At 40.0% G+C, this 17716-nt stretch overlaps 1 protein-coding gene across 1 annotated transcript in view; it reads left to right on the forward strand.

Moving 5' to 3' along the window:
* Nucleotides 1-17503, forward strand: part of GADL1 (glutamate decarboxylase like 1) — a gene marked incomplete at both ends in the record, with an annotated part of 72682 nt that extends 55179 nt beyond the window's left edge. The window contains one exon of the mRNA XM_079538295.1: nt 17330-17503. Within this exon, the coding sequence (XP_079394421.1) occupies nt 17330-17503 (174 nt within the window). The remainder of the gene's footprint in view (nt 1-17329) is intronic.
* Nucleotides 17504-17716: the final 213 nt, after the last annotated feature.

Raw genomic sequence — 17716 nt, forward strand, 5'->3', positions numbered from 1 at the left:
TAGATATTTTGAATAATTATCACAGAGAAGTGATAAGAAATGAAAATAACAAAATAAAACGTGAAACTGTGCTTGTAAAGATTCTGCAGTTCCCTCCTTCCTAAGCATCTGAATTGTTCTATGCAAACTCTGAATTCAGGGAGTCAGCACACAGTTTTAGCAACAGATGAGTGCTTTTTTTTTTCCCCTCTTTTTTCTTTTTTCTTCTTCTTTCTTCTTTTTTTTTTTTTTTTTTTCTTTTTTTCCCCTTCTAAATGACAGTTCAGCCGATGGTCTGAACTTCAGACCATGAATGAAGGGGCACATAAAGACGTGCCTTCTGGCTAGAGGCTCTATGAGGGTTCTGGCATGGGCAGATATTGCATAATGGTGGCTGTCGGCTACTGGTAAGTGCTAGTGTCAGAGAATCTGCCTGATCCTTAGCGTGCCTTTTACTGTGGGAAAAACAATACTTTTCCTTTTAAAAAGAAAAAATTTACTTCACTATGCAGATCCTGCTCTTATATCCTGCGATCAACACAGTCACAACTCTCCTGTTTAGAACACAGCATCCTTATGTGAAAATCTGGTTATCATAAGGCAGCTAGGGGCATCTGGAAATTACTGACTTTTCAAGTTCTTTAAGCCTGTCTGAGACTCTATAAATGATGAAAAGAACTATTAATCCTGCTGCTGCTTAACTTTAAAGGAGAAAGTATCTTTCCTAAATTTGTGCAGCTCCTTAATTCGTGCACTAGGTGGTGATCAAAAGCAACCCACGTTGTGTGCTGTCTTTGCTTCCTTGTCATATCTGACAGTAGGTAATGAAAGCGCATGAGACTGGCCATTTTTTTTTCTGCCAGCTTTTAACTTCTCCTCTGTCCCTGAGTAATTAATTTTTTTTTTAATAAAATCCTCTTAAAGATTAGAGTAGAAGTGAAAATGTTCAGTGGTGCTGCTAAGTTTTAATATCCTATTGAACCTTTTGGTTTTGGATTATTTGTTTAATAAACATGTAGGAAGTATCTTTGCCATTGTCATCACCAGATATTGGTAAAAATACCCCACAACTTCAAACTAGGATTAGTGTTGCATACACAATCCAGAAATTCAAATATACCTATTTTCAATATAGTTGCTATGGACTGAAACCCAGTTTTTGAACGTAGAAATTTAGTGCTAGTGTTTTGATATGAGATAATAATGGGAAAAGAGGAGCATTACTCTGAAAATATGCTTACAGGTTTTTTATATAATTAAAAAGAAGGAGAAATTCTCCTCTATATTGCCCCCTCCAAAATGATAAAAACTGCTCCAGTATTCCTGTACCCTGGGAATACTTCTGGCTTCAAAGGGAAAGAATGCAAGATGTATTTTTGCATTATGTAACTGGAAAAAAAATGAAATCCACAGAAGAAAATCAGTAAAAAAATGCTCCATTTACTAAAAAGTTGAAGAGCAATGTTCATGCATTGGAGTCTGGTAGCTAGATTTAGATTGATTAGAGACATGGGGAAGACTACTAAAATATTGCTTAGGGTGATGGTTGATAGTAAGTGCAGTGTTCAGACAGAAGAAAGTACAGCACACCAGGCTGCTGTGACCTATGCTTTAGCCATTACAGATTATCAGCATAGTTCAAATAAACAGTTGAAAGGAGGAGGATGTCACATTAAAGCATGTCTTAATAGATGGGTGGGTTGTTTCTTTATCCTCTATGAATCTATGTAAAGCAACAAAAGCCTGGCTCATGACTAATGCCTTGAGTAACTTTTCTGCATTCATCCTTTTCCTGAGGCTAAAAGGAGGTGGAATCAGCCCTCTTCTTCTCTAGCTGGGATGTGGGGGACAGCTAGGGCAAAAGATACAGCACTGCTGAGCCACCTTCATTTGTGTCTCAAGATGGATGAGATTTGTTGGTGCATGGTATATGGCTTACATTAGCATTGAAAGTCTTCTGTTTTTTCTTATTGAGCAGGACATAGATACTTAGTGCTGAGCTCTCATGCCAGGAGATGGATAGAGCAAGTCCTCTTGGGCAATAACCTCAGGGTAAATATGTGCCACCCCTTGCAACTTCTACAAGGCAAGCAGTGAAGGCAGAGCTGACCGGCTGTTAAGAAGCTGGAGAGCAATTAAAAAACTGTCTGCTGACAGGCAACTGCAGAGTTAAAACAGCAAAAAGAAATTTGGTGCAGCTACAGCGTGTTTTACACTAGTGATCCATGTAACAATGAGGAAATGCATAGCAAAGCCAGATTCCAGACTACTGAGTTGATGGTATGATTCATGCACTTACTTCTAAATTCAGCAACCAACCCCGTTGTAATGAGAATCATCTGAGGGAAATAAAATAACAACAGTCTGAAGCCTATGGGAGGGCAGTAGCCTTGTGACCATGCTAGATGCAGAAGGGCTGTGTCAATTGCACTGCAGCACGTTGGAGAAATGGAGGTTATGCCACGGAGCTTTTTCTTTAGCTTGTGTTCTTGTTTTGTGGGTTTTGGAGGAGTCCTTGTAAGACTGACTGTTGTTCAAAATTGGACCAACACAGCTGCATGGATGCGCTGGCTTGCATAGAATCATAGAAACATTGAGGTTGGAAAGGGCCAGTAAGATTATCTAGTCTAACTATCAAATGGAATATATGCATGCAGATAGTCTGTGTGTACGTGAAAACTGGATCATTGCATGCACATGCAGCCAGCTTAGCAGCAGAACACCAAAGGGATTTGTACACAATTAACTTGTAAAAACTGGCTCTGAATGTATGAAGGGAAGTAGCATCGGGAGAGCTGAGGCACACCCTTTATATGATATTAGCATGTATTCTCACAACTGTTCTTGGTTAAAGATGATTCTCCCTCCAACAGAATCCAAGTTTCAAGCCTCATGTTGTCTTATGCTGTATATTTGAAGTTTTTGAGCTCAGAGACCCCAATATACAATAGGATAATGAGGTAAAAACATATGTGAATTTAATCCTGGTCTGAAGTTCTCCATTTCAACTTTTGACTGTGGCAGATGATTCTCCCCACTGCATTTAAAAGGCAGAGGTTTCTAATTATCAGTATGTATGTTTTGGACCAATGGGACACTCCTAGGATGAAATGCAAATGAATTCTTATTTATAGCAAATGATTCAAAGCACATGTGCCTGTAACTTCAGAGAAAATTGTCAACTGTCAGCTGTCGAATAGAGAGAAGACTTCAGAGCAGAAGCAGTGCAATACAGTGTCAGAAAGCAGCTGAATCCAGGTGCCCTCAGGATTCATGGGGGTTCTTCCTTTTCCACCAAATGTGCATGGAACTACCGTGGTCCTCTGCCTTCAGTCTATTCTGTTGCTGGTACCTGGATCTGCAAAACCCTCAGGTTGCAGGTACTTTGAACTCTTATCCTGCTAGTTGGCTTGTCCACCTTGAAGTTCACTAGTGTTTACGCATCTATCAGACTACAAAAATAATTTTTTTTAAAGAATAAAGGATAGACTGTGGTGATCAGGTGCAGGGGTCAGCTTGGTAAGTGTACTGATTAACAGTCTTTGTATCTGATGGCCTGTATACATTTTCCCTCTGTTTCCTCACAGTCGTTTCTCTCTAATCTACCCTGACTTCTCCCTGTCCACACATTAGGTCTTTTCACCTAAGCATCCCACAGTATGTCTTCTGCAGTCCCAGAATTTTTTTCCCCTCTGTGACCTGTGAGAAGTACTGTACTCTTCTGTCATTCCTGTGAGAATTTTTCATTTATCTCTCTTTGTGGGTTTCACACCTGCAAAGAGGCAAGTGCTCTCCTTTGATAGTCAGAGGAGAACTCAACATGGCATGCTCTGTTTTCACTAATTGGGTTACCAGGGCTCTTCTGCTGGTCATAGTTGCTCTGATCCTTGCTGGGTCTTTGTGTTCTGTGTGGTTAGCCTTTCATCTCATCACCTGACACACAGCTACCGTGTCAGTAACTGGCGCACAGAGCTTTGCTTGTACTCTGAATATTCTCCTTCTCCTCTGTGACCAGTGCAGCTCCTGGACCTGTCCAGGAATGTAGATCTTAGATATTTTTTATCTAAGATAAACTGTCTGCATAGGTTTTGTTTTACCATGTTTTAGCCATCTAAAAGTTGTCCCCTGAGGTCCATGGAGTAGGAGAGAGGCTTTTCCAAATTGGTCCCGCCTGTCTTAGATGCCTTCTCTAGGCTAAATCACTCTCTGGAGGTGCACCTTTTTCTGCCTTAAAGACAAAAAGCTAAGTAAGCTAGATATCCAATGTTCAGACTGCCAAAATGATGGGAGTTGAATCTTACTTTCCACTTTTTACTTTCAGTGCTGCAGTCTGTTCTCTGGGTAGTACTTGATGGATGTACAGTTCAGTGCTGGTGCTTCTCAAGTTGTTACTTTCCCTGTGTGAAGTAAGCAACCACCATTTGTACACAGTGCAGGCCCTGATTGAAAAATACCACCCAGAATCAGTATCAGCTAATATATGGAGCTGAAATTTATAAACTGTAGTCTATATTACTAATGAGTTCATGGCATAAGGATGGAACAACCAGGATTTGGTGTTGTGTAATTCACCATGTTCGCACTAAAGCTGCACAATCACTGAAGTTGCCAACCCTAGGTGTGCTGTGAATTCAGGAAACATTAACTACCAGAGGAGCTCACATCTATACTGCGAGTTTCCTGGAGGAAACCACTTTGAGCCAGTGAGTTTGTGTGGGTTCTGCAAGACTGTTTCCAAGGCAAATATGCACTAAAAATATGCCATCCTGCTCATAAAATCATCAATGTACCTGACTGACATCTAGCTTTGGCATAGGGATGTGGTTAAGATCTTGGTTATTATTTCCTACTTGCATGCCTCAGTTCCTTCTAGGAATTAAGATAATGACTATAGTGTTTCCTTATCTGTGAAATACACTCACATGTGGGGGTGGAAAAAAGTAGATCTCCAAAATAAGAGAAATTCTTTCATTTATACATAGAATTGTGGCTCTTTTATATTTTCACTTTTTCCTGACAGCAGCTACTTACTGATTTATTTCCTTGCTTCTTACCTGCCTGGTGGATGGATGTGGCTGTAGGAGTACCAGGTTTCAAGACAAATGAGAAAGTTTAAAAAGTTGTATAGCTGAAACAGAGATTTTGAAATCTTAGCTATGCTGATCCTAGCTGGAGAATGGAGGGAAAGTCTACAGCAGCATGAAGGAAAAAACAATAAAATGTTCTTTAATACAGCCATAGTAGAGGATCAAAAAAAGTACTTCCATCTTCAGGTATTTTGTTTTATTGAAACTTTGATTCAATTATCAAAAGTGTAGTAATTATGACCCGTGCAATACTAATGACTTTTGGCAATAAGACTTGTGAGGACACACAATCTAATTAGCTTTAATGAGATGGATTTAATAATACTTTAGATTAACATCTGTTAGAACTAAGTATCAAGATTTATTGTTCTCTGAATAAATATTGAACTCTTGCTCTCAGGTCAATAAATCTTAAGCTTGCCTGTACTTAAATGAGTATTTACTTATGTTAGCACTTTTTGTTTCCTGCCACCAACTTCAGTATGAGGATAGGAGCCCTGCACTTCCTTTCTGCTGCATCAAACACTTCTTAGAAAAAGTTGCAAGAAAGCCCTGAATTTGTAAAGAGGAGAGAAAAAGAGTTGGAGTCTACATCCTTTATCCTTTCTTCACATAAAACTGCTATTCTTAGCTCTTGCTTGATAAATAGAAATTTCTGAAATGACCAGAAAAAATCCATGGTAATGCCACAGAAAAATCATGTTGTTCACATCATCTGCTCAGTTAAGCAGTCTTTGTATTTTGTGTAATGCTGTGAGTAGTTGTTCTCAGTGTGTACTGAGGCACAAAATTTTCTGCTTTACTTCAGATTTCGTTTTGTACTTCAGATATTTAAGCATATTAGATTCCTTTCTAGCTGTAGGCATCTCAAGAGGATTGAGATGGAACATTTTTCATGCCTGCAGGGTAGGAACTTCTTGATAATCTCTAAAGGGATCACTGTGGTCAGAAATATCTACAAGTGTTACGAAATTTCTCATAACCAAGAAGAGTTCCTCTAAAAACAGCAGAAAAGTATTGAGACTGATCAGTAGAATATTTAGGCCTTCCTTTCGGATTTAACAGAGTTCTAAGAAGCTGAGTGATAGTCTTCACTCCAGGTGAAGTCAGATATAAAACTCCCCATTATGTTCAGTGACAGACTTCTGTAAGTGAATGCTGATTAATGTAGAGAATCTTCTTTGTGAGCCGCCAAAGAACCAGAGACTTTATAAATTATGTAAAAAGATTATTTGTATTTATTGAATTCTGTGGAACTGTTTCAGTAAAGAAACTGAGATCCAGTAGACTTTAGTGGATGAATTTTTTACAGTTGATCATAACCGCTTAAGATCAAAAGATTGTTCTTGCATGTACATTCTCTCTTGTAAAAATAGGTGCACTGTGTAGAAGCCTTGCAAGAAATAGGTAAATTTTTCACGTTGTTACACTGTGCTGTTCTTGTGTTTCAAGTTGTTGTACTTTTATCTTTTTGGTGGGATTTAGAGATTGCTGTGGCTCTGGAGGAAATTGTGGCATTTGCCATGGTCCATAGGCTAGGCTGAATGCTGAGCCGTAGCTATAGGATGTAGAGTAGGAGCAATATTAACAGATTTTTTTTAATTCCATATATTCCTTTTTGAGGTAAGTATATCTGCAGGACAGATGGTAAATGTGTGCCTTTCCCCCACCAACTGCCTTCAAGTTTTCTAAGGATCCTTAGGATCAGATGACTGACCTCAGCAGACTCAAAAGGTGGGCCTGTGTGAGTCTAATGAGGTTTTGCACTTGGGCCAGAGGAATCCCAGGCATACATACAGACTGGGAGTAGCAATTCTTGAGAGTAGCCTTGCAGAGAAGGACCTGGAGGTCCTGATGGATGAAAAACATAACATGAGCCATCACTGTGCTCTTGCAGCTCAGAAAGCAAATGGTATCCTGGGCTTCATCAGAAGAGGGGTGACCAGCAGGGACAGGGAGGTGGTTGTCCCTCTCTACTCTGCCCTTACGAGGCCCCATCTGGAGTACTGTGTCCAGGACTGGAGCCCCCAGTGCCAAAAAAACCAAGCAAACAGGTGATCAGCTGTAGTGCATCTTCTTTTAATCATAATCATGTATACTTCGGTTTTTTAATTGCAAAAAATGGTGGATGCAAACTATTATTTTCCCTTCACTTTGCACCTGTTGAGAATGCTAGAAAATTTGCAGATTCTGAAATCCTGTGGATCCTGTTTTATTCTTTCAGTTCCCTGATTGTGCGTTGAGGTACAAAGATTTGTAATGTATGTTGTATTTCACTTATGAAAAAGAAAAAAGAAAGTATGCTTAGTGGGGATGAGGAGAGGAGGAAAGTTGAGCTGGAATGAACATGGGGGAAGTGATGACTTTGGTAAGATTCCATCTGGAAAGATTTGGTCTTTATTACATGTCAAGATTAGGCTTTAAATTAATCAGTTTCAGGCAGACAAAACAGTTATAATAAATAGCAATTATTCGTCCTATGTTTCACTGGATAGAGGCGGAAAGGTATCGTTTTCTTTGTTACATTATGTGGTCAAATCGGATAGCAGCCTTGCTTTTGTGGTAGCAGTCTGGGTTATGGCAGAATACCCCTGCCTATCCCACTTTAGAACTGGGTAAAGAATATGTGCAAAAGTTCATTACTGTTCTTCAGTATGTACGGTAATGCAAATACATAAAGATGCTACTTTATGCCAGAATCTGACCTGTGTAAGTAGAAAATAAGGTGTTAACAGCTGGGAATTGTTCTAACATTCTGCAGTGACATTCATTCTTCTTCTCCAGAAATGTGTTGAGCTTTTGAATTTGTCACCAAATAATGTAATCTTCCTAGTGTAAAGTGCTCCTCCCAGCCCCAGACATTCTTACTGCACTGTCATCCTTTCTCCCAGTGGAGAAGAAGAACAGAAGCTCATCCCTATGCATACAAACTAAAAAGGATATTTTTCTGTTAGTTGCTCTTGCTTTCAAGATGACAAGCTGCCCTTTCATCCTGCAAGGAGAAGGGAGATCTTGTCTTTGACAGGGTTGAAAGAATGGAAAATCTAGTCAGTAAAATGGGAACTTAAAGTGTTGCACAGAAGAACTTCGTGTACACCGTGAAAACATTTAAAACATTTGCTTTTATAAAACTAGTAACACTCGAGTCTCTTGCTGCTCTTTAAACAATCAGAGTGCACATGCCTTTCATGGTTTCTCAATACTTAGACTTTCCACGCGGCTTGCTAATAAAACTTTGCTAAAGCAACACAGAAATGTGAGAAATTATAGGGAATGTAATTAATAATGATGAATCATTTGAATTGTCTTGAAAAGATGCATGTACTTAGATGCATGTGCACCTGGAAAATAGCGATGTTTGCCAACGTAAGTTTTAGCTAAAAGTAAAAACATACACAAACTTGTCCAAGCACTGATTTGTGGGTTCTGTTGGTTCTGTCTCCTTCCTAGAAGCAAATACCCTTAGTGTAAAAGCCTTAAGCTGAAGGCAATTTTTTGTTGCATAAATAACCGGCTAAAGAAGTCACTGAAGGCAATCAAAATCTGAATCCAACGTGCCATCTCCTATTAGTCAGGTCGTTTGAAGTGATTTGTGGTGTTCATTAGTGGATCTTCTGGCAAAAAGAGACTGGACGGAAGATTATATTCAGTATCTGATAGCGTAGACGTGCTGCACAGCCCTGAGTTGAAGGTGCATGAAAAATGTCTGTATCAGGGCAAAAATACAGCAGCATCTGGTCTCCTTTGATATGTTAGTCGTTCTGAAGAATGTGGAAGTGGTTACTGTTATTTTGACAAATGCCTTTATTTCTCCTTTTGTTGCATGGTGTGGCACAAGGGGAACACTGGCGCAATAGCATACAGCAATAATTTATTAGTGGCTTAGGGATGTGGGCCCAGAACAAATTCTAGACAAAAGAAAAACATGTTTGGGTTTTACAGAGCGCCTTGGCTACAGGAACAAAGCTGTGATTGGGTGTGCAAATATTTGGTATTTCGATTGTCCCAGTTGGGGTGACAGCTGACAAATCGTCTGAGTTTGTTTTTAATTATCACCAAAGGAAAAAAAAGCCCGTTGTTTTAAAGCCAGGCACTGATTTTGAAGCACAAGGCAAGAGAAGATGTTTAACAGTGGAAGATATGCTTTCTCAGTGTTCTAATATGTTGAAAGCACCATTACCTCCAAATATTTATAATATTTAGCTAGTTTTGTGATTACAGCCGACTGGAGTGTTGTGTTGACTTGTATTGCATCCAATGATTGGTACTAAAATATCAGCCACAATTCTCACTTCATGCTAACTGGTATCACTGATATCAACATTATTTTCTGCACTCACTGGGAAAGGAGGTGGGTGTGCTGTGACAGATGTTTGAGACCTGTTTGCACAAAAATAAATAAATATCATACCAGCGTACAGAGCACCTATGAGGTATCAGGGTCAATTACAATAGATCTGTGAACACAGAGAGGCCTTACTGCCCTAAAGAAGCTCCTTGTGAAAGGAAGAAGCATGTCACCCAAAAGAGATTGAGTCATTTGTTTGAGACAACCCAAACATTCTGTGGCTGGGTTAAGGACCAATCCTGTTTGTTGAGTCTATCCAGTTCTACAACTACTTTGCTATCCTTCAAGCCAGATAAGACAGACACATTGTAAAGACACATTGAAATTAGTAGGCAATATATACAAGTTTAAAATTGTGTCCAAGTAATAAATGGCTTGGATTTTTGTTTACTTTTTGTTGTAATTGCTGAACCATAGTTGTTTAGTTATGAATTTGCACGAGTCTGAACTTGTCCTTTCTTGCAGGAAGCTTAACTTGTCAGACATTGAATAGCCAACAAGTCACCTTTTAAGTAATAACCATGAGCTTCCAAATAGAAATTTGCCCCTTCTGGGGTAGTCAGAATGAATTTTTGTGGTCAGATGGGAGAGACTGTTCTGTATAAAGTTGTCTTTTATTGCAAGAAATAATTGAGGCAAGAACACAAAATATGGTTTCCATTTATGTGAAATCATGAGAATGTTTCCACTTTGTACAAAAGGGAATGGTTTGGCTTTTTTTTTTGTCTTCTAGCTGCATCTCTTCTGCCAATTTCTAGTGTAGCATTCAGTACCTCTGAAAGTTTCATAAAGGCTGTATTTGAGGAAGAGAAATAGTTTGATCTGCTAATACACTGCTATCCTTCCAACAATGTCTAGCCTGCTTTCGTGGATCCCTAGAAAGGTTATTGATTTACTGCAAGTGTAGTTTTCTCTAGTAAAGGCTTTTTGCAAACTGCCACCTGAAAAAGGAAGGAGGAAATTTAGCTAATTGCATTCTGCTTCCATTTCAGTGGCAATTATGAAATGTTTTCGGAAGGAGTAGAATGGTTTATGTGACTGTGAGTTACTGCTGCCAGGAGCTGGAGGAGCTCTTCAGAATTGTGTTGGATGGGTGCGTGGTGAACTGGGAGCTCTCAGAAAAATGCTGCTGATAAAATTTACCATTATTAACACTAGTTTTCACAGGTACATTCTGACTTTGCAGTACTTGCTAGGCTAGCGAGATTAGAGTCAACCATGCTACTTAAAGCTGTTCACATGCACTTCCCAGCCAATTTTTGCTGACGAAACATGCAGTCCCACAAAATTCCTCATACTTTGTCTTTTCTAGGGGCAAAAATTCTACAGATGTTTTAGTTAAGCAGTGTCAGCACTTTTGACTCTACATATTTATGGCTGTGCAAATAATGGATTTTTTGGTTTGGCCATTGAACTAAGAAATTGAAAGGAATTTTTGTTTTTAGTCAAGCAAAAATAATTTTTTGTTTTGAGATGTACTGAAATGAGGCAATTTGCTTGGTTTAAGTTTCCTCAGTTCTTTCATACACCCTGCAATAAAAATGGTCCAATTTTCCATTGAAAACATGGTTTTGAAACAACTGTTCCAAATACTTTTGTTTTTAAAATTCAGAAAACTACACTTTTCTGGTTTCTCTATTTTTCAAGCTAATGCTATGTTTTCAGTGGTACCAACTGTTAAATGTATATGTTTTTCTCCTTCAGGCAACGTCTTTTTGTAAATTCATTGCTTAGTAGTTTACTTTTTTTTTTTTTAGCCAACACTGAGAACAGTACAAAATTTTAAGATACTGCCCATGGTTTGGAAAAGCTGTTGTGTTATGTCAGTAACTGAAATGGCTAGACCACCATGGTTGGAGTCTGTGAGTGTTATAGCAGTGTGGGTAGCATTCAGGTAGCAGAAGTACAGTTCTAGAGGCACAGAAAATCATTTGTGATGGGACAGTTCGAAAATACTGGATTAGGTGCAAAAAAAAAATATATATATCCATTACTGATTAAGGGAATGCATTGAGAAAGAAATTCATATCCAAGGTAGGACATGTCTGAGCTTTCTTGCCCTTTCAAGGTATCTATTAACTGCAGCTGCCAGAGACAGCACTATAGCATAAGAATAAGAAGCTAATAAAAACCAGTCTGTTTCCTTGCTTTAGTTAAGCAAGATGAACAAGGTAGCCTAACTTGGGAAATTCTCGTCTTCCTTAGGACAACTTATTTGGCTGTCCATACCCAGCAGCACTAGCACAGGTGGTGTTAGGAACCCAGTGGGTTTATCTCGTGAACTGAAGTTGTATTACATCCTCCTTTGTTCTTCTTTTGAACTGAATGTAAGAATTAAACTATATGCTTGTAATTGGGGGCTGTATAGTTTAGAAGTTAATGAGATCGTGTGGTTTTAACAAAGCTAAGCATCTGTGGGCTTTTTCTTTGTTGCTGCTTTTCTTTTTAATTGAGAATGAACTTCTACAAGTCAGTTCTAAACATCCACTGTTCAACATGAGACAGCTTATAGTGAATGACATCAAAGGCCTTATACTGTGACATGAGTGCTGGGGCAAAAATATCATCTATTCAACAGAACTGCTTTGGAGATTTTCCTTGCACATTAAATCCATATGCTAGGAAATTATTGTAGCTTAAGAACCATGTTTACATGACATGGTGAATGTTTTGGAGGCCTTGCTACCTGCAGAAGAATAAATGATCTCAAATAGGGATTTCATCAAATACTCTGAAAGGATTTTAAGCATCCAGACTTGGGAACTAACTCTTGGAGACACAAGGCTTCTGTTTTTCTTGCTGAGAAAGTGCTCAGCCCTGTTGGTGAATCAGTCCTTGATAGCTGTGAGGCATGATTGTGGACTGAACTTGGTGGGAATTCTTTGAGTATTGGAGAGACCTGCATTAATTACCTCTGAGGAGTCAATTGTGGGTTGCACAGATGCTTTTAAGGCATCACCCTGTAGTATAGTTGCACAGAACTGCTCTTCTCAAGGATGCTTGAGATGCAGAGAGGGGCATATATTGCTTTTCCCATCTTCCTGGTACGTGTGGATACTCCAGCTGCAGTGTCCATGGTGGCCCTTGCTGTTCATCAAGGTGTGTGTGTGTGTGTGTGTAAGCTGGGAAGGAACATTGGCACCTTCCACATGAGCGTATGTATGGGTCAACTGCAGTCTGGATTCTTGATGGGAAGAGCTTTAATTTAGGCTAAAATTTTCTTTTATGATTATTATGATTTATTTATTTATTTATTCATTTATGATTTTAATATTCTTTTATTTTATGGTTCAGTTGAGTGCTGGCAGGGAGTAGGGGAAGAGATTATCCCATCATGCAGGTAAACAGAGAAGGATCCAAACCACTATGTCCTTGTTGCTACAGCTCATAAAACCTCTGCTATAAAAAGGAGGAATCCAGGCAGCATGAGATTAAACCTCCTATGTAGGTCTGCAGAGGGAGGCCATGATGCGCAGGTCCATCCTGCGGGTCTCCTGTTGTAGCAGCCCTGCTGGAGGAGGACCTTCTGCTCACTGTGCTTCCTCCTCACCTTTCTGGCACGTCTGGTAGCTAAAGCATCACTGAAGTGATCTTTTTAAATAGTAATCTCCAGGGTGAGGAGAACAAAGGAGAGAAGAGAATTTAAGTTTCAGGATACATTACACTTAAAATTCCGAGACTGTTCCAGTGACAGGCAACATAAAGAATTAGGTTTACAATTTGAAGTAAGTTTCGTTGTAAAAATAATTGGACTGGTGAAGCAATCTTGCTCTCACTAAATTGCTTTCCTAGGAACCTATCCTGAGTGGGGCTGTGCAGCTCTTTCTGATATTTGAACATCCTCAGTTCTCATTGACTTCAGTGGGAATTGAACTCATTGAACTCCTCACTAGGTAATTAGTTCTGTATAGGTCTGATTTTTCTGCAGCAAATCAGTAGCTGCCTTTACTTTCACTTAGCAGTCAGACCCAGTGCTCCTCAAGTCCCAGCCTTAGCCTCTATGCATCATTTAATGACTCTTTTGTGAAACACATACTTAAGCATTTGTGCTTATATTCTGTTGCTTACTGTGAACAGGATTCACAATAGTTTTTTTACAATGACTGCATCACATTACCAAATAGAACATGCAAAATACTTAATGGAACACCTTTCCAAAAATAGCCCTGCAAGATAGTTTCTAGATTAGTTTAGGTTTGCTTTCTTTTTAAGTAGGATGAGTTTGTTTTGCCTTCAGAAAGGGTGGGATGCACTTCGAAACAAATATTAAGAGGACAACTTCATTCATGTGGAGGGTGAATGACATAATGACTGAGATAATGAAAATGAGATTTTCTACCTTTCCTCTCCATGAGAGAAGACCAACTGAAATGCAGTATATTTACAGCCCCTGATATTGCTGGAGCTCTAAATGTTTTTTGCTTTCATGGTCTCCATTTGTGCTACTGTACATCTGGGGATGATGGATTGCGGAGCACTGGATGTTGAGATGAAGAGAATCAATAGGATGATACAAAAGATGAAATAACTCTGATGGAACATCAATAAAGGCTAAAAGTTGCCATAGGGATTTGAATCTTAAAGAAGAGCTTGAGAAAATATATTAAGAATTCACTTTTCCCTTTGCACTTGTACTGCCTTTATTCCATGACTAGACGTCACATGGGGGTTCTTGTCAAGGGCAGGGATAAAGGAGGTTTTTTTTCTTTTCTGTGTCAATATGGTGCTCAGTATGAAACCTGCTGGGCATGATGGCTTCTGAGTACTGTCACTGTGTCATTGTTACCTCAGCCCACAGTGGTGTGAATAAGAATGGAAGAGTAGAGCTTTTAGTTACCTCATGTGCTGTTAGAGGGTTCAACACACAGAAACTGCAGGGGAAGTAGAACTTCTATTGTTGCTGAGTTATTCAGTGTTTAAGACTGAATGGTGTCACAGAGCTGTATGGTGGTGTGTATAGCCTGGGCATTCCCAACCAAGAGTCTTTCCTTTTGACTCAACCAACTGGCAAGTTGTGCAAAGTGGTGCAAGTTGTGCAAAAACAATTGCAGAACCCGTATTTTGCCACTGTACAGTGATGTATTCAGTGATTTGTTGGGGTGCAGTTTGGAATATTTAATCTGAAATGGAAAAGAGTGTTTAGCAAGTAGCATACTTGCTGCAGACAAAAAGGTCTGTCTCATGCAAAATAACATCCATCTCTATCCAAGCAGAACTCCAGTGTTGTTGCTGGGGATTATTGGGGTTTTTTTTTTTGCTTGTTTGTTTGTGTTTTGGGTTTGTATTTTGCTTGAGCGTAGACTAAATGAGGTTAATCTGATGTGATTTGTTTCAATAAATCCAAGTGCAAGGTCTTGCACCTGGGTTGAGGTAACCTCCCCTCCCAGCACAAACTGGGGGATGAAATGACTAAGTGCAGCCTGCCAAAAAGGACCTGGGGGTGCTGGTGGATGACAAGCTGGGCATGAGCCAGCAGTGTGCCCTTGCAGCCCGGAAAGCCAAGCATATCCTGGGCTGCATCAAAAGAAGTGTGACCAGCAGGGTGAGGGAGGTGATCCTGCCCGTCTACTCTGTGCTGGTGAGGCTTCGCCTGTAGTACTGCATCCAGATGTGGAGTCCTCAGTACAGGAGAGACATGGAGCTGTTGGAGAATGTCCAGAGGAGGGCCACAGAAATGGTCCGAGGGGTGGAACACCTCCCCTACAAGAACAGGCTGAGAGAGCTGGGGCTGTTCAGCCTGGAGAAGAGGAGACTTCAAAGTGACCTGAGAGCAGCCTTTCAGTATTGGAAGGGGGGCTGTAAGAAAGAAGGGGACAGACTCTTTAGCAGGGACTGTTGTGATAGGTTTCAAGGTTAAAGAGAGTATGTTTGGGTTAGATATAAGGAAAAAGACTTTTACAGTGAGGGTGGTGAGGCACAGGTTGTAGAGGTGGTGGATGCCCTGTCCTTGGACACATTCAAAGCCAGGCTGGACTGGATTCGGAGCAACTTTGTCTAGCTGTAGGAGTCCCTGTTTATTGCAGGAGAGTTGGGCCTAGATGACCTTTAAACGTCCCTTCCAGCTCTAAGGATTTTATGATTCTGAGATTTGGAGCTGCAAAACAAGAAAACAGAAGAATCCTTGAATCATTTTCCAGGCAGACAGAAATCCAGGTGTTCTTTCCATGGTATATGGATAAATTTGATGAATTCTATTTCTAAATGATGCACATGTTGCAGATATACAGTAGAATTGTGATTTTATTGCTAGCTTTCACTAGGATCTTTATGCAGGAGGCACACCCAGAACCCAACATTAGGTTGTACAGTGGAGGTGCTATTGGATGTGAGGGAAGGTATCATGGTATGCATCTTAACGTTTCTGCTGTAATGCTGAATCTTTCTGTTCTTACTGTTATCTGTTTCCCAAATGTTTATCAGAACTGCTTTCATAAACCACTACTTAATTTTTGCTTGCAGCACTACGCAAAAAAACCAAACTTCTGGTTGCAGATTGCATTCTGAAAGAGTATTCATTGCTCTCAGGTGCATAATTCATACTGATGCCACACTGTAGACTTTAATTAGAATTCCTAACTCCATCACTCTCAGGGTTTGAAACAAACACTAAATAAAACACGTAGCTTTGTCACAAAGTTATTTCAGAGAGGTAAATTAAGTTAGAACCATGAGCGTTCCCCCTCTGAATTCAATATGCATTTTGATACAGTGATAATATAGACACACCATTCAGCAAATATGGAAATTCGGGCTGTTAGTGTAGAAAACTGGAGATGTTTCTATCTAAGCAAACTATATGGGAGCTGCTCACTAAGACATGCCATGTAAAAACAGAGCTATTAAGGCATGGTTGGCACCATCATTTTTCTTTTGCAGATCTGGTGGTATTTTCCAGCACTAACTTCTAGCGCTGAAATGAATTAATGCAGAAGTCAAGGTTAGGTCCTATACTTATTTGTTTTGTTCAAAGTCAGAATGTCACAAAAGGATGCAAAGGAATAAACTGTTCTGAAATGCATTAGTATTATTAGTAGTATATTAAAATGCAGCACATTTTTAAAACTATTACTTGTTTCAATTCTGTCTTCCAAGGAATAGAGTATTTAATCAAGCAGTGCATTTAAGTTTATGACTGATTTCAGGCATGAGAACACAGAAGAACTACTCACATGCTTAAAGTTAAGCACGAGATTAATTGGACAAGGTTAACAGCCCTGCTGGGATGAGATCAAGTACTCAACTACAAGGACTTGACTCTTCCAATCTTCCTTATAGTTTGTTCAATTCTGAGACACCTATTTCGTCCCATTGCATACAAGAGTGGTGTAGCCAAATGTTACTTTCATTGTAAATCTAAAGATGAAACCTTAACCTCTGGGATCAGGACTTCTCCCTTAATAGTGCATTGCTCTGACTTCTCTGGCAGCTCAAAGTTCACACGAGTTTAATGGAGAGTGTCCTCTAGAGAGAGCTGCTTTGCAGGTGTGGCAGCTGAAGGGCCCAGAAGTGAAAGTAGTCAGGCTTAGGCTAGTTAGCACAAGGAGATAAAGTGTACCCTTAACCAGCTGCAGCTGATGTTCTGAGCTCAAGCCTTTTCTCTAAATCTAGGGCCTACAGACATTAACCTGAGCTTTCCCATGTGGCCAATGAACGCTGCGAGCAGTGGGCTTTTGAGGGGTTTAGATTTTGCTCTGGTTCTCCCAGGAGTCCCAGAGCTTAAGGGTTTCAGTGAACAATCTGCCTCTGAGTCTTAAAGTTTGAACTGTAATATTTCTTGGGGCAGGCAGCTGGGAGGCAGCCACAGGGTGCAAAACTCAGGCACTTCAAAAAAGCTTCTTAAGGCACAAAACAGTTCCTGTACAGATCTGCTGTATTCCTGAGGGTAACAACAACACTTTTGTTTCTCTGTTTTCAGGTTGCTCCTGTAGTTAAAGAAAGGATGATGAAGAAGGGCAGCATGATGCTTGGGTACCAGCCTAACCAAGGCAAAGTCAACTTCTTCCGCCAGGTGGTGATCAGCCCACAAGTGAGTCGAGAGGACATGGACTTCTTGCTGGATGAGATAGAACTGCTTGCCAAGGACTTGTAGCTGTAACTCTACAGCACCGGGCACTGCTTGTGTGTGATGATTATGGAGACAGGATGGCAGCAGTGCTCTGGTGCTATTGTGTGAAAGGTAGTAAAAAGCTTGACGTATAGTTTGGAAACTATCATTTAACATTGTGACGTTCAGAGTTTTGCAGGTAGAATTCCCCTCCACAGGAAAGTATTTGCTGATGGAAGCTGGGACAGGGCAGTGCCT

The sequence above is a fragment of the Tetrao urogallus genome (assembly GCF_951394365.1).
Source record: "Tetrao urogallus genome assembly, chromosome: 7".
In the NCBI taxonomy this organism is placed as follows: domain Eukaryota; kingdom Metazoa; phylum Chordata; class Aves; order Galliformes; family Phasianidae; genus Tetrao; species Tetrao urogallus.